The sequence below is a fragment of the Gymnogyps californianus genome, chromosome 2, assembly GCF_018139145.2.
Source record: "Gymnogyps californianus isolate 813 chromosome 2, ASM1813914v2, whole genome shotgun sequence".
Lineage (NCBI taxonomy): Eukaryota > Metazoa > Chordata > Aves > Accipitriformes > Cathartidae > Gymnogyps > Gymnogyps californianus.
Window position 1 is genome coordinate 55,899,480 of NC_059472.1, and position 27,444 is coordinate 55,926,923.

At 39.7% G+C, this 27,444-nt stretch overlaps 1 protein-coding gene across 1 annotated transcript; it reads left to right on the forward strand.

The window, feature by feature from the left end:
• The first annotated feature begins 914 nt into the window (after window positions 1-914).
• RAB12 (RAB12, member RAS oncogene family) lies at window positions 915-27,444 on the forward strand. Its single transcript, XM_050892690.1, is given in 7 exon segments — window positions 915-968; window positions 971-1,166; window positions 15,880-15,940; window positions 23,862-24,000; window positions 24,546-24,635; window positions 25,597-25,701; window positions 26,222-27,444. Coding segments are annotated over 7 exon segments (750 nt in total). The 5' UTR covers window positions 915-923; the 3' UTR covers window positions 26,336-27,444.

Here is a 27,444-nt window from a genome sequence, read left to right on the forward strand (position 1 = left end):
ATTTCCTCAAAAATTACGGTAAACAGTGCTCATCCCGAGCATTTTCCTTCACGCGATTTATGACACTACTTCCGCTGATGCCATTTTTTTCCTTTGCTTGGAATTTGAACAACTGAGCTAGCACAGGCTGTTGTTATGGAAAGGTCCGTGCCCAGGTGCAAGCACGTCATCCTGATGCACAGGCATTAGGTTTGGATTTGATAGTGAAGTCCACCCCCCGCCGACACCAGAACCGCCTGTGTTGCCGTACGCAGGGGGGTCCACCCGGGGCTGTGGTCTGTTTGACCACTTGAAGGTAAATGGAGGGGAGACCCCACCGCCCCGGCACAGACAGCTCCCACTGCGCTTCGAAGCAAGGCCTGCCCGCGCGGGCTCCGGGCGCGCGAGGCCGGAGTCCACCACGGATCACCTCACTGAAGGGGCTGAGGCAACGCGAGGCCCTGAGGCGCGGGGCCGCCGTCCCCACCCCACTTCCGGGGTGCGCACAGGCCGGGGCCGGGCAGGCAGCGCCGGTAGGGCGGCGGGGACCCTCAGCCGGCCCGAGCCCGGGGGAAGGGCGGGGCGGGCGGCCGTTGGGCGGGGCGCGCGGCCGTTCCCCGCCCCCGGCACTGCGGCGCGGGGCCGCGGCTCCGGCGCTGTAGAGGGCGCTGCGCGGCCGGGCGCGGGGTTGGGCGCGCCGCTCCCGGCGGCGGCGGCGGCAGCGGCGGCGGCGGCGCAGTTCCCGTTCCTGTTGGTGTTCCCGTTCCCCTCGGGCCGGGCCGGGCGCAGGGCCGGGCGGCGGCCGTGTCTCGTCCTCGCTGCCCCCTCCTCCCCCTGCCTCGTAGTCGTCGGTGCCGGTGGCGGGGAGGGCGGGAGCGCGGGGCGCGGCGGGGCCGGGGGCGGGGAGGGAGCGCGGCGCCAGCGCGGCGCCGCATGCGTCGCTGATGGAGCCGGGCTCGGGGCTGCCGCAGCGCAGGGTGGGGGGCGGCGGGCTGGACCTCGGGGCGGGCTCGGCGGGGGGTCGCCGGCGCTCTCCGGGGTGCAGTCCCGCCGCAGGAAGCAGCCGCCGCGCCCGGCCGACTTCAAGCTGCAGGTGATCATCATCGGGTCGCGGGGGGTGGGCAAGACCAGCCTCATGGAGCGCTTCACGGACGACACCTTCTGCGAGGCCTGCAAGTCCACCGTGGGTAAGGGAGCCTGCCGGGCCCCGCACGCCCCGTCCCGGGGGAGGGGGATGTCCTCGCCCCGGTGCTCGCGGGGCCCACCCTGCCGCAGGGCCCGGCCATGGGAAGACGGGGCTCGGTGTGGCGGCCGCCTTCCCTGGCCCCTCTCCCGCCTTTCCCCAAGTGTGGGCCCGCTCCCCACATGCCGGCCCGAGGCTTTCCCCTCAGGGGCCTCCCAGCCCAAGTCCCCTTCAGGGTGCGTGGTGGTCCCCGTTCCCTTCCCGCCCAGCCTCCCGCCTGGCAGAGCGGGGTTGCGTCGCCCCGGGTGGGTTCCTCGACCGTGTGCCACTTCACAGCGGGAAGCTCACGGGGTTTATGGCGAGGGAGCCCTTGGTGCCAAACTTCCCAGCTCTTGATGGAAAGATCGTGGAGGTCCTAGGTAGTTTTGCAAGTTTTGAGGTGGTGTTGGGTATCCTGTTTCAGCCTTACTAACGACAAACAAAAAACACAGTTTAAAAAAAAGCCGGGGATGGTTGGTAAAACGGGTTACTGTACTCAAGTCTTAGATGTTGTGTGAAGGAAACAGAAGTATTTCGGGAGTTGAAAAGTTGCACAGTGTGCATTCAGCATAGTCGATGGGACTTCAAATACTCTTCCTGACCATAGCCTGATTAACTCCAAATTGCTGTTACGCCGTCATCAAGAAACCCCCTATGATGTTAGATCTGAGGAAGTGAATGTTTTATTTCTTGAAGAGTAGTACCTCTTGAGCACACTGCATGTTTTGCACCTCACAGCTAACTGGAGAGCAACCTCCTAGTTCTGCAGTATGCTGTCTTATTCATGGTTTGGTCATCTGTATGAGTCTTGGAGGTAATTTAATGCCTGCTGTCTTTTAATACACAAATGTGTAAAGGGAGGAAAACAAGCTAGTTAGTCTGCATTGTTATTAGAGTCCTATCCTTGGAGTTGAACTCTTGAGTATTGCAGCAAGGCAGTTGTTAAGTCTGTGTCATTGGAAAATATGTGTGCTTAACTTAATTGTAGCTTGGAATGTGAGGAAACTTATAGCATCTGATGGAAAGTGATTGTATTGCCTTTTAGAAGCTGAATTATTACTATCCAAAACTATCTTTGTGTGACAAAATAATACAGTTACTCTTACTTTAGTTTTAATGTGTGTTTTATTAGTTGTTTCATTCTTTTCTAGGTCCTCTAAAAATCCAAATGTGGTAGTGCAGATTAGCATTGTTACTGTCAATATATTTTTGTTTTGAAGTTGGTAACTTAACCTCGTAGAAGTTAGAAAGACAGTGCTAGCATATCAGAGGCATTAATCTTCAAGTGACGTGTTGTAATGAAGAAATGCTGATGGCTTCTGTAGACAGACAGATTTAATTAGATATATGGTACAGCTGAGGAAGTAGAACTAATAGTGGAATGTATTCTTCATAAATTCTCCAGGTCTATATATGGTTTTGAACTTGTGTGCATCTTCTTTGGATTGACCTACATTAAGGGTTCCTTCAAGTCTGGACTGCTCTCTGTAGCTAGGGTTAGTTTCCTGATGTGAATCATGAGAAGTGAGAGGAGGTACTCTAGACCCCGGTCCAGACTTCCAGTCTGGTGCCTTGTAAGCAAAACTGGTTTGCTAGATAACTGAAACAGTGACTGAAGCAGAGAAGCTTCCTTATCTTAGAAAAGAAACAGGAAATAAATGGTGGTATGCTGCTAGACAGAAGATTACGTAATGTTTGATGTACAAAGTATGCCAACATAAAGCAGCATAGGGAAATCCACTTGTGCCAAAATACATGCAGAAAGACTTGACAGTAATGGCATTCTTTCAAGGCCTCTGACTAAACTTGAGAGCTGTTAAGATTCCCCCAGATCCTTTTACTGCTGAATGAAAGAGCTTTTCACAGTCAGCTTGCACCCTGCTTTTTTGCACTATAGAGTAAGAAAAAGTAACCTCTGCTATTTACATTTCATATAGATTGAAAATAACCCACACGACAAAATGACCTGAGGTCAGACTTTGATGCACAGTTGAAATCAAAAAGCTCTTCCTTTGTCACCACTTACTGCAGTGGTTGTCAAGAATTGCCAGTGGAGAATGTGTTTTGAAACATTGTTGAAAACCCTGTGACTGATCCAGTTTCAGAGGAAGTTTTGTGAACTGAATATACTTTGAGATTAAATTTGAAAAGGCTATGTAACCAAACAAATTACTAAAATTTGCTGTATCTACCTTATATTAGTGAAGCTGTATTTTAAATGGAATGCTAGAATACGTATTTACTCCCTTACCGTGATATTAATGGTCTCAACCTTACTTCTGTGATTTTACACTAAACCTGTGGAAGTGTAGGCCAAACAGAACAACCTTAATCTTTTGTATGAAACTGTACAGGCTTCTTGGAGGTCTTCTCCAACAGTGGAAGAATTGCAAATGTCCAAACACTTTGGCTGTCTCCTGTCCCTAAGTGCTGTTTAGGATAACAATGCTGTGTCATTGAAAAGTAGAGTGTTTCTGCTGAAAAGGGGAGGTATGGATTCAATTAAGAAAGATACAGTATTTTAATGCTAATTTAAGAAGACTACAATGCCAGATTGGTAAAGTAAATTCTATAATGAAAACACATCAACATGTCTTCAGTCTCATTTCAAATACTGAAGTTCTTTGAAAGTGTTCAAAAATAGCTTGGCAGATTTCAGCACATTATTCATAATGGCACACGATATGCTGTTGATCTAGAACTCTTTTGATGTATTTATTTTGGGCATTAAATGAGTTGCACAGAATATTGTGTCTACTTAATCTGCTATTTACATAGTACTGAGAATACTCAGTATGCTCAAATATTTACTGATTTTTGCATGTGGTTGTCAGATGAGAAATAGATGTTGCTGTTTCCAATTTTATGTGCTAGGTCTGAATGTTTGTTCTTACTATTAGGTTATAACTTATTACTTGTTTGGGCAAAGAAATTGTTTTTAGAAATGTTCCTCTGTATCTGCAATGATGTGAAATTACTTTCTTCATGCCAGTGTTAAATCCAGAGTAGTTAAGGTAACTTCTTTTCTATAATGGAATAATGCTTGCGGGAGGGTAATATTGGCATCATATTAGCTTTGTCAACAAACATAAATAGACACTTTTAAAATAAAATTTGATCTCCATTTATGATTTGTTACCTGACCCCCATATGCTTGCATTATTCACACAGGAGCAGAATCCAGAACTATCGCTTGGAGGTTTTTCAGACTCTTGACAATTAAAAACAAGTATGCCAAATTCAGCATGAAAAAGGATGATCTTTCCAAATGTAGTGGATAAATATTCATTACCACATTTGTAAGAAGATTCAAAGATGGGTGGCGAAGGAAGAGTGCTTGCCTTAGCTTCTTAGCCCCTCCTTACCCCGCCCCAAGTAGTTCTTATCCCGAAAGAAATACATCTTAATTCAGATCTCCATAGTGGTGATGTTATAATTAATATATAAATTTTTAAAAATGGTGCTGTCTCACCCTCTTTTTCATCAGAGTCCCTTTATTTAATAGTCAGAGGCCTCTGTTCTCTTCATAGCGTCTGTCCAACTACTGCTCAGTCTCATGGTTGTCTGTCCTACCTGCATCCACCAAATCTCAGCTCATTCCCAATCTCTCTGCTGTTTTTCTTCCATGATAGATCTACTAAATTCCTGTGCTCAGCAGTATTTCCTGTCCATCTAATTTTGCCGCAGGCATTACGCTTCTCTCCAGGTTTTAATCTCTGAACCTGAGGTTCCTGCTCACGCAAACCTGAGGCCCTGCACTGACTCACCTCTCAGGCGGCTGACTGTCCTGCTCCCTCAAATCAAATTGAGCTCCTCAACTTTTCTTTTACATGCTGGCTTAGTATGTAAAGTTTCTGAGGCCTAGTCTTCTCCTTCAGCTCTTTTCCACCAGGTCTGAAACCATCCCAGGAAAGAGACCTTGACCTTAATACCAGAGCAGTTTGGGTGCCTCATGCATTGCTGACTCCTTTTAGCAGCTATTCACAGGAAACTACAGTACCGCTTGTAGTAAACACTAAAGCTTCCTTCAGTCCTGGTTTACAAGCAAAATCCTAGGTAGAGTTAATCAGCTAGGTTTGTAATGGGAAGGTTTGTTGTGGATCAGGATGGGAATGTTGTGACCTGTGATCTGTTTTGGACTAATCGTAGCCTGTGGGATCCAGATCAGTGATATGCAAATGCACTGCAGTGTAAGACTCCTTTGACTTCACAAAAATGCTCTTTGACCTTGTTTCACCTTACTTTGATATTAGTGTGAAGTGGTATTTAAGTTGGGAACTCATTAGATTTACAGAGCTCCGCAGCTTTTTCTTCCAAGCAGTCTTTTCCCTATCAGTTCTTTTTAAAATACCCATGTCCATGCAAAATGCCTAACGTCCATCAAATAAACGATAATAATGGTGAAAACTTTAGGTTTGTCTTTTATCAGAGCAATCTTAAGTAAGGCAGGTTCTGGCTTTAATTTATATACACATATATATGGTATATAAATATATACATTTTTATATATGTATACATACGTTTGGGGTTTCTGTCACAATTCAAACCCTTTCTTCATTCTCTTTATTCTTAAAAAATGTGGACTAACAACATAAATGTTAAGTTTCATTCCCATGAGCTTGTCATATAACATAATCATATTCATTTAAAAGTATCAGCCTATTCATTTTAAAAGTATCAGTTGGTCATTTTTCAGAACTGCCCTTTAAGTCGCTCCTCAGTTTTTTAGTTACCTAGTCAGTATTTATTCTCACAAGCACTGTAAACATGGTATGTGGCTTACTAACCATTTGAAAAATAATTTTTCAGTAAATCATAATAAAAATTATGTTTTAAAAACAAGTTTAGTAATTTGATGTAATCTGAGATGAAGAACAATCTACGTAAAATTTTCAGAAAAACATCCTGCATCAACTAGAAGAACATTTATCTTTTTGCTACACTTACATGTGCCTGTGGGTTCTGTCTGACAAGTATAATTCATTTCAATTTTTCTTTAAAGATTTTTTTTTCCCTTCCATAAGATGGCACTGAAAACTTACTTGGGTTGGGGAGAGGGAAGAAAGGGTAGAAATAGATGTCTCTTGCTTTACCACATCATGACAAAGTAGCAGTAAGATGTCCTTGCTTTATGCCCAAAATCAGCTCTATACTCAGACTGAGCAATTTTTGCTGTTGTACAAAAAAGGAAGAAAGTTCTGATGAGTGGTAAGTATTTCTGTGAGAATTGACCCTTAATATCTTCGCATGTCCAGCGTGTTAAGACATATCTGTTCTTATATATTGGCTTTTTGGCTAGTGCAGAATAGTGTAAACAAAACAAATAAGTATCTCATTAATGGTGTGCTGCAGTTATTTGACAAACTACAAATAGAGGAGAGCAGGAGGCTGGAAACTCACACAGAAAACAATTTTGTCTTACACAAAACCTTAAGATAATTAGGGAGCATGTATGAACCTGCCTTGTTTGTCTTCAGTTCTGTAACCATAAGTTTAGGAAATGCAACTTGGAACAGAAGCCTGCATTCCCTGGAAGCTGCCTTTTACCTTTAGGAGCAGTGTTGTCACTTGTGGTTGACACTAGAGGCTACAGCAAGGGAAAGCACCTGGCAAGTCATTGTTTGCCTCGGATGTGTCAACTAAGCGTATTTTACAGCATTTGGTGTAGTCAGCAATTGTTTTCTATGTGTAATCGTTTGAATCCTCATAAGGGAAAAAAACCTATATTCTAAAACAGGAAAATGTAGTAGGTAGATGATATAAATGATCAGGGTTCAGGAATAGGGTTTTGGGGAGGTATGGGGTTTTAATTAACAAGAGGTTGTGAAGAAGAGTAAATTTGAAATTGACTTTTTCTTGATTTGTAAACTAGATGTTAACTTCAGCTGATAGAAATATTCAGTTACTGGGTTATATCAACACTACAGAACTGTCAAGAGTACCTTGTAGTCCCTCGTCAGTACATATATGAGAATACGCACGTAAAACAATGGGCAAAATGAAGAGGCCACTTGAATGGTGTCGAATGCGGAGTTTAGTTTGCAAGGAGAGTGGAATGCAGCTGTCAAACTCAGTCTCCACTGTGAACAGCTGAGCGTGTCAGTAGCAAAGAAAAAAAAAAGAAAGTTGGGCCATGTTATTCTCGATTATGGACTTTCTTCTTTCTTTCTGGGAGTTGTGAGCTTAAATGTTCATTTAATGAAAATAGTGCATGCACTATGCAGAATAATTGGTTTTAGCTAAATCATAAAATGGAAGATGCAGACTTTTTAGAGTGTCTTTCATGACAAAAATCCTGAAGTCTTTGTAAACTATCCTCACTAGGTGTCCTTAAACAAGAAAGAGGATTAATATTCCCAGTTGTTAAGATTGCAACTGTTTAACAGCATATAGCAACACTTTTACAACATATTTCTTCTGATATCCCACAGAGTGGGAAACTTGATACCCAAAACAAAATGCTAAATTCAGTCTCATTTTGAAATGGATTCTGCCTTTTTAAAATCTGGATAGTGCTGCTCATAAAATAAGTTTAATTTTTCTTCGCATTCAGTTTTCCTTTCAGGTCTGGTAGTTGTAGACTCAGTATGTTTTCCTGTTCTGTAATCAGAAGTTTTGAAAATAAGTCTTGTTCAAGAAGGCACAGAGAGTCTTATTCCTTCCAAGTTTCCCTTCCACCTCCTTGTGTTTACCAAAATTTTGGTGCATGGTTTGAACTTAGTACCATAAATAGTGTCAAAAGCCTACATTTTGTGAAAGGCTTTATAATTTACTGTCCATGAGAATGTAAAGAAATGTTAACTTCCTCCATTCTCATTGAGTTTGGAAGTACCAAGCATCTGAGATCTTAGAAGCTGTATATTGGACATTCAAAAATCACTGACAGTTTCCTAAAAACTCATTATAATTACACCTTCAAAATTTAGTCACTGCATGTATATTACTAAATCTTTTTTTTCCTGTTGTTGGTGTATCTGTTTCATTCTGGTCTGTAGCACAGTTGCCAGTTGAGATACGGGTACATTTTTATTTTAGGCGAGCAGTCTCAAGTGTCTGCATGTTAATCATTCTAGAATTACACTCTGAAGCTTTATGGACAACGTACTTTACCTGCCTCTAAAATAATCCGCAAACTGGCTCGTATTTGACTAACACTTAATGCTTCCAAATCTCTTTTTAAAATTTTTAAATATATAACATGCAGTTTGAAAGAGGTATTTCTGCTTTAGTGTGTTCTAAAATCAACTGCATGTCCTACAGCTTCAATTAAAATAAGATACAATGTTTTGGGTTTTGTTTTTTTTCTTGAAACAGGTTTTGTAACCTTCCCCTCTGCCCCCCATGTACCTTTTGTTGTTGCTTGCTTTCCCCCCCCCCCCACCCCCAAGCAAGATGGTAGAAATTAGTATCAAAGCTACTGAGCATCTTTTCATTGACTTCAGTAGTTTCTGGATAGGTCTAAGTATTGTATTGTATTTAGTTGCAGACCAGGACTAACAAAGATGGTCCTAACCTCAAGAAGCATGTGACCTCAGTCATCAGTTGTAGCAGAAGTAAGAAAATTTGTCTGTATAATGCTGTCAGATGGCCAAATTAACTAAACGGTCGTAGTCTTTGAATTATATCTGTTCTAATGGTTAATGAGTATACAACCTCTGAATTTTTAAACTGATTGTGTTTCTTTAAACGTGGTCTGATTATTTTTCACTGATTTAATTGCTTTGATGCAAATCACTAGTAGGCCTCTGAAAATTTAATCTATTGGAATTGATTTTAGTTGGAGGGGGTTTTGGTGCTCTATTTGCATCTGTTTTCCCAGTTCCTCCTTTAACTTCGTTATCAGGAAATCTTGGCCTCCAAAAGGTCACTCTGTGTGCATTAAGCAAAGCAGTTTCCACTTCCTTTTTCTGCCACTAGGCAAAAAAAAAAATTAAAAATATTGAAAATGTAAAGCAAAATGCATAGTAAGAAGTTTGTTCACTATTTGTTTTATTTCTAAACAAATTCTTTTCACTTTAAAGAGGGAGGCTAGACCCAGTTGTGTGTGTTTCAGTTTGTGCTTTAGTAGATAACTTTTAGTTTCTGTTTGGGGCGAGAAATTAATATATTATAATCTGTTCTGGGCTAGACTTCATTTTTATTGGATTTCATTCTCAAGTTTGGAACAGTCTCAGGTTTGGTTCAGTGACAAGATACGTCATCCTCACTGACTTGCCCTTATCTAGAACTTCATTAGTGCACTTCTATTTTGAGTGTCTGTTGTCTTTCTTTTAAGGCTGTTTAGTTTTGAAAGGAGTGCAGACAGTTTGCTTAGCTGTGTGTTTAATATACTTTTTAAAAACTTTCTATTCTACTAGCCCTTTATTTCCCCTGGAAAAAGCATGATTTCAGTTGAGTGCATGTTGTTAGATGTTCTCATTTGCATGAAGCATATTTTTAATCTAAAGTTCATGTGCTATTAACAAAAAACATGTGCTTTGTATAAAATTTTGAAAATCCTTAACTGATAGTCTTACCTTACACCACGTAAGTGCTGCTGTACTTAATGCCTTATTTGACATATATCTAGCCTGTGGGGAGAGGACAGCAGCTCACTTGCAATTTTAAGTGGTAGGGCAAGCTGAATCGGTATACTTTGAAATGCTTAACAGATACAAAATCAGAATCTGAAACCAGAGGCTGAGAGCTGTATTTTTGTGCCTTTTTCATTAGTTCTTATAGGTGTCTGGGATGTGTGTTTGGATTCCTGAAGAAGGCCTTTCCAAAGAAAAATGGGGGTCAAAATCTGATATCCAAAACACACACCTTTGTATTCATAAAGAGAGGTGATGGTCTGGATTTACTCATGGTGTGAGTTTAATAATTTTGGAAAAACTGAACGCATTGATTGCCTGTGGTCCATGCAAGCCTGATGTACGGAGAGGAGGCTGACTTTTAATGGGAGGGGAGATTGTGATAAGCCTTCTAGTTCCCTTCACGTCACTGTGACCTGGCAAAGGACACAGTTCAGTATGATCATAAGCACATGCACTTGTTGGCTCCACGGCATGTGTACCTTTGGTTATGCCTTGACAATAAATTAGCCAGCAGGCATTTAAAATGCAAACTAGGTAGCATGCAAACCAGCAATAGTTTGCTGGTGGTGTAGCAGCTAAAGAGAGCCTTTTAAAATCCTTTCTTTTTATAAGATGTGTTGTTCAGATTTGATCCAATTGTCAGCAGTAATTATTGATTCCTCTGTTTTATTGAACTGTATATAAAACCGTGCCCTCGGTTCTCTTTGCATAATTAAGGACACAAGGTGCTGAAGAGGCTTGTGTTAGCTGTTGTTGACATCCTTTTAGGGGATACCCGCCATAAGTGGAGGTGCATGGTGGGGAACGTGTTAGTGTAGCTGTGCTAGTAGTGTTATGCCAGGGCTAGCAAGTCCTGTCTGTCAGTGCATGCGTTCAAGCACACCACTGTTTGTGCAGTTATATAGCTTCAAGACTGGAGCAGCCTCTGGCGGGATTCAACACAGAACAAATGCACAGGTTTAATAAACTTGGGTGTTAGCTGTGTTTTGGGATCTGGCTTAAGGGAGTAGTAACTGTGCAAGGACTACCAGTATCATTACAAACAGTGTGAAACTTGACAAAATTCTGACAATTTGCCTGTACTTAACAGGTCTTAGAATTAGGTTTAACAAGACTGAGAAACACATATCTCGCTTAGAGCAACTGTAAATTAAGTGTTTGTAAATCAAGTGTTTGTTGAAGCAAGGATTTTAAAAAATTTATCAAATACTGCTGGCATCAATACTGTAGTATTACAAAGCACTTCTTTAAAAAAACCCACCATTTTCTGAGAGCAGACTTAATACCTTCTCTATCCTGTGCTGAATTGAGATGCTTAAAAGAACTATTTGCAGTTATTTTGCTGAAGAATGGGAGTTTTCAGCAGTTGGTCCAAATCTTCTGTTCTACAGCTGCGAATATAAAGAACATAGAAGACTGGCTTAGCATACGTGAATGGAAAGGTGCAGTTGTCTAACTCTCAATGTCATGTGCGACTATTAAGTCTTTGTTATCTGTAATAGTGGAAAGTGTTAGTTTCCTGAGTGACTTTCAGAGAATATTAACAGTTTTTCCTCCTGTTTTTAACAGCTGGAGTAATTGTATGGATAGCAAAACTTTTCATTTAGGTATTTTCATTGACATTAATCAAGCTAAATAATTTGTTTCATTGAACTTTTTCTTAACTCAAGATGATATTTGAAATTGAAGTGGAAAACAAATTATTGTGGTGTTTTAATTAAATTACTAATTTGTATGTAAACTCAAAGCACTACCTTTGGCAGGTCTATGGTGAAACATGGTAATGAAACCTGACAGGCTTAGGAATTTGTTTCTTCATGTACAAAAGGAAAGTTGCCAGATTTTTTCCTTCAGTATTGGCAGACATGAAGCTTTTGGTATTGTGTTGATGCTTGCAGAGCATTACTAATTATAAAAAGCAGTTGAGCAACCTTTGCTTAGTTCTGGCAAGCTATCCCACTTAAGTGTTAAATGATTCAAACAGTTCTGTAGAAGAATCTGCTTTTCCCGTTACTGGTTTGCGTTGTTCATTGCAAAATTTAACAGTAGCAAAATGGTATGACTTTAAGATGATTAATAGAAAGATCAACCTTTGAAATAAGAATGCTGTTGACCTATTATTTATTTTGAAACCATCTCTTTAATATGTAGGCTTTTTTCTACTTCATTTCATTTATGTGTTGTGCCTACTAGTCCCAGGAAGTCCCGAGTTGAAAATTTACTTTATTAGAACAATGGGGTTTTCTCTCCATAGTTCATTATTTATTTTTCCTTTCAAAAAATACAACAGAACCTTTTTGTTCCTTGGTTTGTGTAAGACAGCAGTGTATAAACCACTTCTATAAAAATAAAAAATATTTTTGTTTATGGAGTTGATGAAACTTACATGAAATTCCTGTGATGGCTTTTAATACACAATTTTGGATCAGAGATGGTTTAGACTTCTTTTTTTGTGTGACAACAGGACTTTTTCTTTACACAGCAGAGCTGCATTCTCTCTGTGCTCAGATCAAGCTCCTCTACAAGTATAGTTGTTAGGCTAAGACAAGTATACCCATCTGTATAAGCATAATAGATACTTTTTTCTATTTGTCTTTCTGTGGGAGGGAAAAGCAAGATTTTTATTTTTTAACCTGAGTTCTCAGATGAATGGCAAATCATATAGTATGTTGTGTATGAGTGTGGTGGGTTGACCCTGGCTGAATGCCAGGTGCCCACCAAACCTGCTCTATCACTCCCTTTCCTAAGCTGCACAGGGGTGAGAAAATACAACAAGAGGCTTGTGGGTTGAGATAAGGACAGGGACATCACTCACCAATTATCGTCATGGGCAAAACAGACTCGACTTGGGGAAAAAAAAAAATTAATTTATTACCAGTCAAATCAGAGTAGGGTAATGAGAAATAAAACCAAATCTTAAAAACACCTTCCCCCACCTCTCCTTTCTTCCCAGGCTTAACTTTACTCCCAAGTTCTCTACCTTCTCCCCCCACAGTGGCACAGGGGGAAAGGGAATGGGGGTTGTGGTCAGTTCGTCACACGTTGTCTCTGCTGCTCCTTCCTCCTCAGGGGGAGGACTCCTCACACTCTTCCCCTGCTCCAGCGTGGGGTCCCTCTCACAGGAGACAGTCCTCCATGAACTTCTCCAACGTGAGTTCTTCACACAGGCTACAGTTCTTCACAAACTGCTCCAGCATGGGTCCTTTGCACAGGGTGCAGTCCTTCAGGAACAAACTGCTCCAGCGTGGGTCCCCCACGGAGTCACAAGTCCTGCCAGCAAACCTGCTCCAGCATGGGCTCCTCTCTCTCCACGGGGCCACAGGTCCTGCCAGGAGCCTGCTCCAGCGTGGGCTTCCTATGGGGTCACAGCCTCCTTCAGGCACATCCACCTGCTCCTGCGTGGGGTCCTCCACGGGCTGCAGGTGGATATCTGCTCCACCGTTAACCTCCATGGGCTGCAGGAGGACAGCCTGCCTCACCATGGTCTTCACCATGGGCTGCAGGGGAATCTCTGCTCTGGCACCTGGAGCACCTCCTCCCCCTCCTTCTTCACTGACCTTGGTGTCTGCGGAGTTGTTTCTCTCACATCTTCTCACTCCTCTCTCTGGCTGCAATTGCTGTTGCACAGTGACTTTTTCCCCTTCTTAAATATGTTATCACAGAGGCGCTACCACCGTCACTGATGGACTTGGCCTTGGCCAGCGGCGGGTCGATCTTGGAGCCGGCTGGCGTTGGCCTTATTGGACACAGGGGAAGCTTCTAGCAGCTTCTCACAGAAGCCACCCCTGTAGCCCCCTCTGCTACCAAAACCTTGCCACACAAACCCAATACAATGAGATAATGGCAGGATTGGGAATTGGGGTTGAGACGTGTGGGCAATTATATTCAAACTTGCCTGAGGAAGGGAGAGGTTTGAAGCAATTTCAGTTAATACTGATTATCTCCTTAGAAAGTAAAGTTGCTGTCTTGTTGTAGACAAAGCTGTGACCATTAAGACAATTGCATTTTATAGTTTAAATGCATTTATATAGAGAAAAGGCTCTTAACAGTACAAATGGATGTGTGTTTCTTTAAAAAAAAATCTCGTTAATAGAAAAGCAGTAATTACAAGAATTCTTATTTCCCACATTTTGAATAGTAGAGCATAGCTGGATCATTTCACTTTCCTCTGCTTTTACACTAACACAGATGGTGGTTTTTCAAAAGTGTAGAAAAATATTTCTTAAAGTTAGGATTAATAAATGCTCTGAAATTTTAATCATTCTAATATTTTTCTCAATTTGCATATGAATACTTGAAAATTGCCATTAGAATTGTAGACTGTATAGTACAAATCAGTTTAACACTTTAGCTCCTGTATTGCCCAAGAACACTACTGGGGTTTGAGTGGGATACATTTTGGTAAGTGAAATATAAGCGTCATATGTCCTGAATAGGTGTCCAAGAATTGGTGAATAAGTGTGCTAGACACTTTTAAGGACATGGAGAAGGAGGACAAATGCCATGGTGATAACCAATACTTTTATCACTATGTAATGTGCAATTGCAAGCTGTTTGAAGGGATTTTTGTTTAGGAGAATGAAGGTCAGTGATCATTCCGTTTATTTAGTCTAGCTGAACAGTGGCAACCTGCTTTGCAAACTAAAAATAGAATTGAGTATAACCTTTACATTTCAATTAGCAAAGTGTTTCTAGTTTTTTAAAACGTAGTCCATTTTATTGTCTCATACCAACAACTTTATAGACATAACTATCTTTAAAAGCACTTTGAAATAAATGCCAAGTCAACAATGCGTAACTGGTTTTCAGGATGTAAAATGCACTTTTTTTTTTTTCCCCTACCTAAATTGTGCAAAAGCTTTGCATAAGGGCCAAGTTCAGTCCTTTCTGTCAAAGTTACAATCCAGTCTTGACTCTAACAGTATCAGCAGGGACACTCTGCTTTTACCAAGGTTAGACGTTAGGAAAACACGTAGTTTTTGTTAGAGAAAATAAAAATCTTTTTTTCCTCTTCACTTTCATCCCTATCCTTGGTATACAGTTGTATGTGAAATAGCAAAAGTGTTTCCGACACACTATGCTTCTACACTTCTGTGTGAGTTTAAGTGTACCAGTCTGAACCATGTTCTCTTGTCTTTTTATTTCCTCCTTTTTGATTTAGCACTGTTAGGAGGGATGGTGTTCAGAAGGAAGAACTGAAGCAAAAATCCTCATACAAATGTATACTAAAATGAACAGGTTCACAATCTATAAATGCTATGATATTCTAGGACATTTATACCCTGAAATATTCTTGTAGTCGAGGTGGTAATTTTTTGTGTCTAGGTATTGTTTGACCATAGTATGTCTTATGTGTTGATTGCCAGCATTATTTTTTTTTATAGAAGTAAAATCTTTCTGTATAACAAGGTCTTCATGGTTCTATCTTTGATATTTAGCATGCATTCGAAATGTGGCTGGAGTTTTGAGATGATGGATAAAAGTACCATACAGGTATAAAAGACATTTTAAAAGCCAAATACCCTCTCTAAATCTAAGCAGTTTGCTAATAAATATTTTCAGGAATTAAGTGCTGACAAACTTCTTCATAAACCAACCACAATTCCAGCACTTCTACTAAAGCGCTTTACAGATGCGAAGCATCCAGCCTGGAAATCAGATGTGTATTGTTCCCACTTCACAGACAGCAAAACTGATGTGGAGGGATTGGTTTCGCTCCATGCCTCCAGGGCATCTGTGCCAGTTGGAAGTAGAGCAGGCTTGTCCTTGACAGCCAAGGTGAATAGGGGAGAAACAAACATACTGGGCCTGTTGTTTTACTGTTATGTTGGGTTTACCTGCTGCTGGAAGTGTTGCACAAAGTGGAAGGTTTATGTTGTGATGCTGCCAAATTGGACGGCTCACAGACTATAGCGGTTGTCAAATCCCCATGTTGTTCCTGAGGTGACCCATAGTGGCGCAAACCCTTCTGCTTGTTCAGACTGTTACAAGTTGATATAAAAAAACAAAACCAAAAACAAACCTATCAAAAAAATAATAATTACACCCTCATTACTTTTGCTTCTTATTCCTCCTTTTCTGTTTACTGTATTTTATTTATAGGTGTTGATTTTAAAATCAAAACAGTAGAGCTAAGAGGAAAGAAAATTAGATTACAAATCTGGTAAGTAAAACAAACGTGCAACCAGCAGTATGTTTTAATTTTTATGTTCTAGCATGAATTAATATGCTTGTCTAATACTATTAACTGTTATAAGCTGGTTTAGCTCTTACCCTATTCCTCCTCTCCTCCATTCCCACAAGACTTAAGCAAAACCAAATAGCTGTTAGATTTTTGTGAGGGTAAAGGAGGAGAAGGAGAGATAAAGTTAGAAATAGGACATGAATGTAATTACTGAAATGTTAATGCATCACAGAGGTCTCAAGCCGCTTTTCCTAGAAGAATGATATCACCTACACAAGAAATAGAATAGGAGTTCTACAAACGACAAAAGGTGACTGTGTTAAATAGACACTAGAGAAAGTACACTTTGGTTTTTTATTTTCTGGACTGTTTTAAACTGACCTTCATTGTAACAGCAATTATAAAACAACTGTGAAGTATTTTCTAAACTGTTTTTCTAAAACTTGGTATAGGCAATGCTGTTTCTTTGATGCTATATTAAATAACTTTAAAGTGAAGGGCATTCAAGACTAAGTAAATTATATCCACTCTAAACAGCACTGAGAAATAAAATGATCCCATACAAATAAGACTCTATACCTTAACTGGTACTGATGTCCTACTACAGAAAGCTCAAAGTCTGAGCTAAGCTTTTCCTTTCTGGAGTAGGTAACATGTTTCCTAATAATGATTCTCCATGTTAATGATTAATACAATTTTTATTGTTTAGAAATTATTGAGCTTAAGAGCTCCTTTGTTATGCAGAGTAGTACAATACATAAACATTGTTATGAGAGAATAAACCAGCTATGTTCTATACATTAATCTTATATACTACTACATAGAGGCTTTGCTTTGGTTTATTAACAGTGCGTGATGCGTAATTGGCATTGTAGTTAAACTGTTAAAGCTGCTAACAATCCATAGAGGGGAAGAAAAGCTTTAAATATACTCATTGTTACACTTTTGGGATATTCTGGTGGTTTCTCATTCTTAACTACATGGATACAGTGAATTCAGCTTACTAACTCCTCTTGGCAGGTCACCATCAACTCTGTTTGTCACACCATGTGTCTGTCTTGCTTCCCTCTGAGTTAACTGCTGCTTCATCTTTGGTATCATCAGTCACCTAACACTTGAATGTTAGTGGCATGTCTTCATCCATCATCTGTCCCTGTTTGGAAACCTATGACCACAAGGCTGGCAGTTGAGCCAGCAATTGTTAGCCAGGGTCTACTGGAGCTGACAGAGGTAACAAAAAATTCTGATATGGAGATGCTACTGTATGCCTGATATGAATTCTTGCTATGAAATGTGCTAAGCTTATCAAACAATTTCTTCATGTTGAATGAATACTTTATAGGAGAGGTGTTTTGTTGGAAAAGAGATGTTTAAACCATTGTTTTCCACATATTGAGAATATGCTAGTAGGATATAGGAAACTTTTAAAAGTAAAAATTGATAGGTTGCTAAAATATGGCCATTACTCCTGTGTGAAACCCTGCTAAAATGGTGGAGAAAACACAATGTAAAGAGGTAATATTTTAAAATATGATAAAAGCCGTGAACACAACATCCTGCTCCTAAGTGTCACTTTCTCTCCAACAGTGGCTGTTAAAATGCTGTTCTTATACTTAATCCTTAAAACTGTCTTGGCATACTTTTAATTTTTTGGAAAAGCAATTAGATAAGCACTCCTTTTGCTAATTTATCCTGAATTACGTTGTGTATGTTGTTGGGCCTATTTATAAACTCTTATTATAGAATCATTTAGGTTGGAAAAGACCCTTCAGATGATTGAGTCCAGCCGTAAACCCAACACTACCAAGTCCACCACTAAACCATGTCCCTAAGTGCCACGTCTACCCATCTTAAATACCTCCAGGGATGGTGACTCCACCACTTCCCTGGGCAACCTGTTCCAATGCTTGATAACCCTTTCAGTGAAGAAATTTTCCTAATATCCAATCTAACCCTCCCCTGGCACAACTTGAGGCCGTTTCCTCTCATCCTATCACTTGCTACTTGGGAGAAGAGACCAACACTCACCTCGCTACAACCTCCTTTCAGGTAGCTGTAGAGAGCGATAAGGTCTCCCCTCAGTCTCCTTTACTCCAGGCTAAGCCACCCCAGTTCCCTCAGCTCCATATTATACTTTCCATTGTTAGATTAAAAGAGGAAAGCAATTTGCCAAGTCAAACACTTGGAAGTTTAGAAATACAGACTTAAGTTGCATGGCTGATCCTAAGTCAGTCTCCTTTCATACCTACACAGAGACAGAATTAAGGTTGCCTCATACTTCCTGGTAGTCTTATGTACAGTGATTACAGTAACTTTACTACAAAAACTATTTTATTTGGTGAACAGATAATTTCTAAAGTTTATGCTTATCTGTTTTCTTAAAATGACTAAGATTATGTTTCAAAGCATCACAGTTTTTTTGTTGGGGTTTTTTTTAGCCATTTGATGATTCTACTTCAAAAATCAAGAATAGTTTGAAAAAAGAAGTTTAACTTTGGTATTTTTATGGTCACTTGACCTGTCTGTCCACTGACCACTCTATCAGCAGAGTGTTCTCCACAGAGCTCTACCACTTGAATTTATCAAAAAACAGCAGTGCTGTGTTGAATATATCAAGCAATTAGGTGTGCAAGACGTCCTTTTGAAAGCAGCTTTCACACCTGCCGCTGTTAGTAGAGTGTTAGTAGAGTAGTATACAAATTGGACTTGTCTCCCATATTCCTTTCCCAACGGGATACCATGCTCTAAGGATCACAGAGGCGTCTGCTCTCACCTCTAGCTTACCTGTTCCTATCTGGTCCCTGCTACCTCACAGTACCTCTTCCCCTATTTCCCTGACTTTCAGTCAGGAAACAACCTCCCGCTCCTTAGATTATGAAATGGTAGAGCAGCACTAAGGACACAGAGTAGTGTCCCTCTTTTCTGTGCCACCTGGAGTAGCACCCCTTGGGCTGCCAGAAGTAGTACATACAGTAAATCTGCTTCTGCTTTATAGTTCTTGGCTGAAACAAGCTCATGTGTTCTGTGAGAAGTAATGCATGCGTGCAGCTCAGGTTGTGGGGTAAAGTAACCAGAACTACTGGATAGCGTAAGTGTCCAAGTGAATCCGAGCATCTGTGAATCAGTGCTTTTTCAAAGCTTGAAAACTAGACCAAATAGGAGGAACCCCACTTTCATGCTTTGAAGCATAGGTGTGCCGGGAGTTGCCCGGCAGGACAGTAGACTGTCTGACTGTGCCCTCTTACCCGAGTAATCTGGGCACTCAGCTGACACAAGCAGCAGTCACTTCTGGCTTCCCCTCTGAAAGGACCTGGTTGCTGGAAGCTGTGGTGCCCTGCCACTGCACCCAGTTTCCTGCTGGGGAGCCAGAGGGGCTCTCTGGTATCTCTACAGGTTTAATGCCCAAGGAAGCCAGTGACCTGGCAAGAAAACAGTCTTGATTTGCTTCTGAAGGTTGTTTAAATTGGTGCATTCTCATAAAACATTCACATTCTGCCAGCTCAGCATTTTCTAATGGACAGTTGTTGTCTTGGAAAATCTCTGGGATGAGCAGTAGTCTGAGGAAAAGATGACCTGTCCTGGAATATAACAGAATGTAGTTCCTTCTGTTCAGTACCTCTGAAATCAATGATTTCATATAATAAAAGATCTTAAATATATTTGTGTCTTATGGGAGGAGAAAGCTCAGCTTGACAAGTAGAATTAACCTCTAAAATTACTTTAAAACATTTTAAAAAATATTGCCTGTAGGTTCCATAAAAGCACAGAGCGTATGAAAGTGTTAAATTAGTATTAAATTTTATTTATGTTTAAAAATATTTTCCTTTCTATTGCCACTTCACACCACCACTCATAAAAAATTAATTTAACTTCAGAGCCAAAGACAGTTTTGAGTCTGTCCATGTGTTTGTTTCAAGCAACTGTTTTAGATAGACACAGAGAATATTTATGTAAAACAAAAATTATCCAAACCTATTTTAATTAAGATCAACTGTATTTGTATTGTATTTTATGCAGTCTGAAATAGTGAGAATATGACAAGTCAACACTTGAAAATGGGCTTTGTGTGGTTTTTTTATTTGCTTTTGTTTGGTGTAATGTTTGTTTGTATTTTTGGAGTGATGTCTAGTTTCTGTTTTGGAAGCAGAAAAAGAGAGTCAAGCAGTGGGATTTTAATATTGCAGATTATAGATGGTCAAGGAGTCATACGCTGTGTGTTTCTGATTACAATTTAGAAAAAACAGTGTTTTTCCAGTAGAACAATTTCTTGAAAAAAATCAATGAAAGAAAACTGCTTTTAGCATTAAAAAAAGGAGTAATCTGTTGTATTTTTTTTCAGTGATGCCAAATCATTGATCAAGTTGTAGTAATTTATTATTTGGACTTCTGGAGTTTGAATTAAATTGAACTGACTTATTCTATTATGTTGATTCTGACCAGAGCAAATAAAGAGCTAGCAGCACTTAGTATCACTTACGAAATTCATGTAGTTGCGTACTGTTGGCCCAGTTAAATAACGCTCGTCTCTTCTTCCAGCTTTCCACTAGTGCTTCAATAGCTATCCTTACTAAAATATTCCAGCTGCAGGAGTGTAATACATCGATGAAAACAGTATAACAAACTTAATTGCTCCAGCACCGCACATGAAAGGAAGGCATTTTAAGTTGGATATGCTTTTAATATTAGCTCTGCATTAGGGGTTATCATTTTTTCCTCAATATTGGAAGAATTTACTACACATTTTCATGAAAAATAAGATAGCACCTGGTAGAAGATGAGATTTTCCATGTGAAAGATCAACTTGATAGTCTTCTCAAACTGCAGCTTATTTAGGTAGCTTGGGGTTGCATTCTAAACTTACTTATTGCAGAAACAGTTTTCCAATTTTCACGTTACTATTTGAAGGCTAGTACAATGTTAATGTGATGTTAGAGACCACGAATTCAGCTTATTTTCTTCTACTTTTCAAAGCAAACAAGGATTAGAATTTCGTGCTTACAATCAGAAACCTGTTGACTGGTTTCATTTAACCTTGCTGCAGCAGTAGAGGCATTGGTTATGTGAAGTGTGGGGAAGTCAATGACTTAAAGCAAGGCATAGAAAGCCATAATCCACTGTAATTAGCGTGACTGGCAGGTGACAGTCAGTGGCCATCTGGCCATTTAACATATGTAGTAGGCAGCCAGGCTGTCTATGGGTGTTTTAAACTGGCCACAGCATGTGGTGTATCTTGAATAGCCAGCAAGCCAGACTACAAGTTGTGTGATATTTGGGTGAACAGCCTACACAAAGGGGAGTGCAGGACCTGAGGGTACAGCAGCCAGAGGAGCAGCAGCCTGAGAATACCATGAACTTTTAAAGAGCCTGAGGGTGTTGTGGGGTGAGGAGAAGCTGATAGTACCAGGTAGGCTTGGAGATACAGCACTCAGCAGGCTAGGGGAAATGTGGAGTTGGAGATAGCTGGAGTGGCAGAGCGTAATGTTGCATAGTTGGCTCCTTAGCCTACCCCTAGGCTTATCCAGTGTGTTGGTAACTGTTTTCAGGGAGGGTAGTTGAACATTAGTGTGTTTATTTCCCCTCTGTTTTTCTAATGTATGAACTGAGTGATCTCGTATCCTGGTAGCCCCTCTGTGATGGAGTCGCTAAAGGTCCTTAGTACTGATCTGAAGGCACAGCTAGGTGACTCTGAAATAGCCCCTTTAGTTTTGTGTTCTGGTAGGGGCACAGAGAAGAGGGGGAAGACTGGCCAGCAGAAAAAAAAAAAGGAACTTTTTCCATTATTCTGGCCAAAGCTAGAATTGATGCATTCTTCCACCTGGTATGCCCTTCCACCTGCCATCTAGTTACATCTGCTCAGAATGATGGAACTAAAGGGATCCCATCCTTAATATGCTTGATCAGTAGGCTGGATTAGCAACAGATGGCAGGAGCTGCCCTACAAGGTCATAATTCTGAGAAGTCTGTTTATAAGTACTAAAGCAATGTTATCCATATGTGGAAAATCAACGGTTCATACTAGAATTTTTTAATTTTTCATGGAGTGAACATCCAAAGGACCTTTCAAAAAATAAATCTGACCATAGCAAAGAAGTAATGGAAGAGAAAGTAGAGTTATTTGTTCTGAGTAATACTTATATATGTAATTTCAGCTGCCAGAACTTGTATTGCTGTAATAAAAATGCCTCATTAGTGATAAGAAAGCAACAAATTAACCATCTAAAACTGGACTGAAATACTACTAGAGCTTGACCTTATTGAAACAGGCTACCTGTTTTCACCTTCTGTAGGGTCCCAAAGGTTTGTATGAAAGTAATTCTGAAGTTCTGAGTAGAGAATGGGATTTGAATAAAAATAAAATCAAAACGGATGCGATAGGAATTTGTTCTCTTCTGCCCCATAGTGCAATGCCATTGGCTTGCAGTGAAGTGTTGAAGTCAATGAAGTCAATATTTTTCCACAGGCTACGAAGCAGAGGTTTCACATCTTTTTCTAGTGGACACTGCTTTATTTTGTGAAACCACTAGCAAAGATTTGTTGCTATCAAGTACACTTGTGGCAATTTCAGGAGAAAGTTAAGTACTTCACTTTTAAACCTGCTTAGTTGAAATTCTTAAAGATTTTGTGAAGAGCAAGATAGGTTTGTGGTAGTTTATTCTACTGCTTGTTGTGCATAGACTTTAGAAGAATTAATTCTTCAGGACAATCAATGTGGCATTTTGTGAACATGACTTTTTTTTTTTTTTGGTAACGAGTGTTTCGGGTCTCCATTGTTGATCTCATTCCCAAATTCATCCTCCTCCTCCTCCTTTTGTCTAAAATGTGACTGTTGAAGAGAGTTCCTTTTGAACTTTTGAGTCTGAACACACGTGCACATTTTCCCCATTCTACTCTTAATTTTGGTCCATCTTTTGACTTGCTCTAACAGTGAAATTTCAAAATTATCCATTGACTCTGGGGGCTGAACTCAAGCAGCAAATGCTTGATCACTTTGGAGCACTGTATAACTTACTTCCCAGTTGTGATATCAGTCACATTTTAAGACTTAGGGTATGCACCAGCTATTTTTTTAGTATAACTGCCAAAAATCTTCCATAAGCAGGCTTGATGATATGATTAAGAGCAGTTCACAGGTTTTCATGGTTCAGTAAAAAATAACCCTTCTGTCTCATCTACTTTGGAATATAAGCCATAGCTAGTACGGGTGACGTGGTGTCATTGCTGGAATATAGCCTCCAGTGTAAATGCACCCTGTCTGAAATACCTACAGTGCTGAAAGTGAGAACGGAAATATTATTTGAACACCTCATATTAGTAGATGTAAGCGTGAAAGCCAGGTATCTACTTTCAAAAGCTGTACCACATAGTGGTTGCTCACTCTTTTCATTCACTTCTGCCAGTAGCTTCTGCATTAGTTTTAGAACCATGGCTGAATTGCTGTGGTTGATCCAAAAAGGCTCCGAAAGCTCAAATCATAATGATCAGTGCATTGCTCATTTTATAGTTGGGTGTCTGGCTGTGTTTGATAAGCATGTATCCATTTCTTTTTTCATTTTTTCAGGGCTATTTAAAAAAAAAAAAAAAAACAAAACAACAAAACACAAAACCAGCTTCATCTGCTGGTACATTTTCATGGGACAGCTTCGTTCTCAGACACATGTAGAACTGTTTGGTGGCCTTTCTTGGTGAAGTTAGTATGGGATAAGTAGTCCTGATATGAAAACTTTTTATGATTGAAAGTACTGCTCCATTTTTTTGCCTGAAATTCACACACATAGAAGGAAATGTTCAATATAGAGTGTCTAATGAGTGTGGGGGTGTTTTTATTAAAATGTAAACAAAGTTATTCTGTACTTTGCAAGTTGGTGAAATATTTGTGCCAATCTTTGCTGCTGCTTCTTAGGGACACAGCAGGTCAGGAGAGATTCAACAGCATTACCTCAGCTTATTACAGAAGTGCCAAGGGAATTATTTTGGTGTATGATATCACCAAGAAGGAAACATTTGACGATTTACCAAAATGGATGAAAATGATTGATAAGGTAGGCCTTAAGTATTTTCTTTTTACATGTTTTTTTTAAGAAGCAATTCTTTTTCCCTCAAAGATACTCTGTAAGACTTTTAACAGCGTTGATATAGGATTATTAAACTAATGTCAACTCATTTTCACTAGATTCTTTTAGCTGGGATTTAACATTATTGTGTTTTTGTTGCAAAATGATTGTCCATTCCTGTTTCCTTGAACTAGAATTGTCCCAATTAGAAGTGTCAGTGGAAATCTGTAACATTACTCATTTACCTGTGCACTGGGCGGGGGGGAAAGTTTTATTTCCTGTCTGTGAAATAAGGTCATTATGTTCATTCTTACATAAACTAGAACAGCTAGTTCTCAAGTTGTGTTTTAAAAATGGAATTTGAAAATTGAAGCTGAAAATTTTTGAAATAATGTTTGGGAAGAACGTTTACATATAAACTGTGTAGGTGTGGTTTCTTATTTAGTAGAGGAATTGCCCTTTTTTGATACTGTGTTTGCATTACAAAATCTTATGTTTCTACGTTTAGTTAATTGAAAATGTTTTAATTGCAGTATGCTTCAGAAGATGCAGAGCTTCTATTAGTTGGAAATAAACTGGACTGTGAAGTTGATCGAGAGATTACTCGACAGCAGGGAGAAAAGGTAAGAACAGGTCTAACCAAGTTCTTAGTTACTGTTAGAAGCAAAACTGCTGTGCCATTGCTGCTGACGGTCCATGGCTACTCTTGTTCAGACTGTTAGACCTAAGGAGCATATTGAGAGTGGTGGTGCTCTGTCAAAATCCATATGGTATTTATAGAATGTGCAGTTATATGCGTTCCTGCTGGAGCAGTATGTCTTTGATCTAAAGAAAGAGTAAACTGCAAGTTGGCTTACACTACACAGTAGTGCAGGGGATACTCCTTTTTGGGCTCTGGAAGAGGATATAGTGAAGATTTGAATCACAAATGGAGATATCTTTACTCAGGACATCTTTGTGAGCCTTCTTCCAGACGTTTGCTTTTCAGTAATATTTTAGGACAGGCAACAACCCTGCTTGATTACTTAGGTCACCTTTGTTTTCATGTTTCTTTTGTTCTTTTCCAACTCCAAAAGTGGTAAGGAACCTGACAAGAGAGTATGTTTTAGCATGACACTCATAGCACCATCTTGATCAGGACACTGTCAGTATGGACATACACAAACGTTTTCCTTCAGCTACCCATCATGCGTTTGAAAGTGAAGCATTTTCTGTTAGAGAGTCAAGGCTAGTTCTTACATCTGTACTTCCCTTTTCTGCATTTTAATAATAAGGTTTAGATTAACTCTTCTGAAAAGTTCTTACTTTTTGGCAATCTGCAGCAATCCACATCAACTGAATACATGAATTTCTCAAATTTAAGTCTGGAAAAATGCAGCACACTTTTCCAGTAAACCAATTTAATTGAAAATTAGCTATATGTGGCAATATTTGCTGTACCTTGGAGATTCAGAATTATTAATTCAATTAGACTTCAGTCACAGATTTGAGGAAAGTTGTGGGGTTTTTAAAGGTTTTGTGAGGAGTATATATTTGCTGTTTGTGCGTATCTTCATGTAGTTATTTTATTTTCTCTTCCATCAGTTTGCACAGCAAATAACTGGGATGCGGTTCTGTGAAGCAAGTGCCAAGGATAATTTTAATGTGGATGAAATATTTCTAAAACTTGTTGATGACATTCTGAAAAAGGTAAAATATTCAGGTGGTAGCTCCTCTGAGCACATAAATGGTCAATGTGTAAATAATGACTGCAGGTACTTGTTGGGAGGACATAGAGGGCGAGTGCACACAGTCAGGTGAAATTTTTGGTTAATATCTAGTGGGCATGATGTAGTTCACAGACTCTGCTGAACACTTCAGTTAATACTGCTGTTGAATTTGGTAAACATCTGCTCCTATTTGCTATACTTCCTCTTTCCTATAACTTCACTATATATCAGCAGCTGACTGTACATTTGCCTGCGTTCATTTGTGGGCAGTTCTGTTGTGATTTGTTGTAATTGGTTTAGGAAGTGGCTTTATTTTGACAACGTCTTGCAACTTTTTTCTGAAAGAAATTCTTAACACAACTTACTCGAATGTAGTTCACTAATAAGAACCAAAAGATCCTTAAATTGAGGCTTTGGCTGACAGTGAACTCTTGAAACGAGCTCCTTGTGCTGAGTTCTATGCAGATGACTGTTTACAGGTGACTTTTCTTTTCTTTAAGATGCCACTGGATGTTATAAGAAATGAGTTGTCCAACAGTATCCTGTCCCTGCAACCAGAGCCAGAAATCCCACCAGAACTGCCTCCTCCAAGGCCACATGTCCGTTGCTGTTGACTTGTTACTCCATACAGAGTGAAAAGTAGGAGCGGGAGGGTAAAGAAAGTATCTGTACTACTCTGCACTACAATCATTTGGCAGTTTCTTGTTGCACTTTGTTATTCGAGTCAGAGCTACACACTAACTTGTAAATATGCAAATATGCAATCCTGAGTAGGATTCAGCTATAACATTTAATTATTACCCTCTCCCTCACAATGATGTTTCATTCATTGCCCCAGTGTTATAAATACTGTACAGTCGGTGGGGGTTTACCACACTTCCAGTCGAGGAGGAGGAGAAATTAAATCTATACCTATTCTTGACATAAATGTTGTAATAGTTCTTTGTTATTATAAACAGGCAGGCAGAAGCTCTTCTGGTATGAAGATAAGTATATGGTGCTTTGCTAACTATTTTAAAGACAAATTTTTTAAAAACAGAGGACTTTATGTACAAAGCTTCCATAATCAGCATTATGTTTCCTTTTAATGTAGTGAAAACATTTTTGGCTGTAGCATCCTCTGCTGACTGGATTTATTGAAAAGCTACGTTTAATTTTTGGCAGTCTTTTATTTATTTTGTTTAATGCTGCACCCTTTCTTTGTGTACCAAGACATCACATCTGGTGCAGATCTAAGATTGCACTCTGAAATAGCATATATAATTTTCTGCGTAAGAATAAACTTGGTTGCAAGAATCATTAAGTTTCAATAAAAGAATGGAGATATATTCAAGCTCTAAAAGAAAGTATAAAAAGCAATGCTGCTGTCCTAGACAAATTCTTTAAAAAAAAAAAAAGATTATACATTTTCCTGTGTTAAGGAATATATATGTGTATTTGTCTGGACATCTGTAGGGTTGGGGGGAAGGGAACCTAAGGTAAAATTATTTTCTTTCCTAATGGTGGAAATTATTCCCATCAAGCAAATACTGTGTTAGGTTTTTGTCTGATAATGAATTTGTGAATTATATCTTTGGTATATCTTTTATTAAAATGCACTGTTTAGTTTAGCTGTGGTAAATCAGTAGTTACATATTTGAATAACTTGGTGTGTCCTGAATGTTGTGGTATTGAAAAACATTGTGGTCTTTCTAAACTAATGAAGTGCAAATAAAATTTTGTA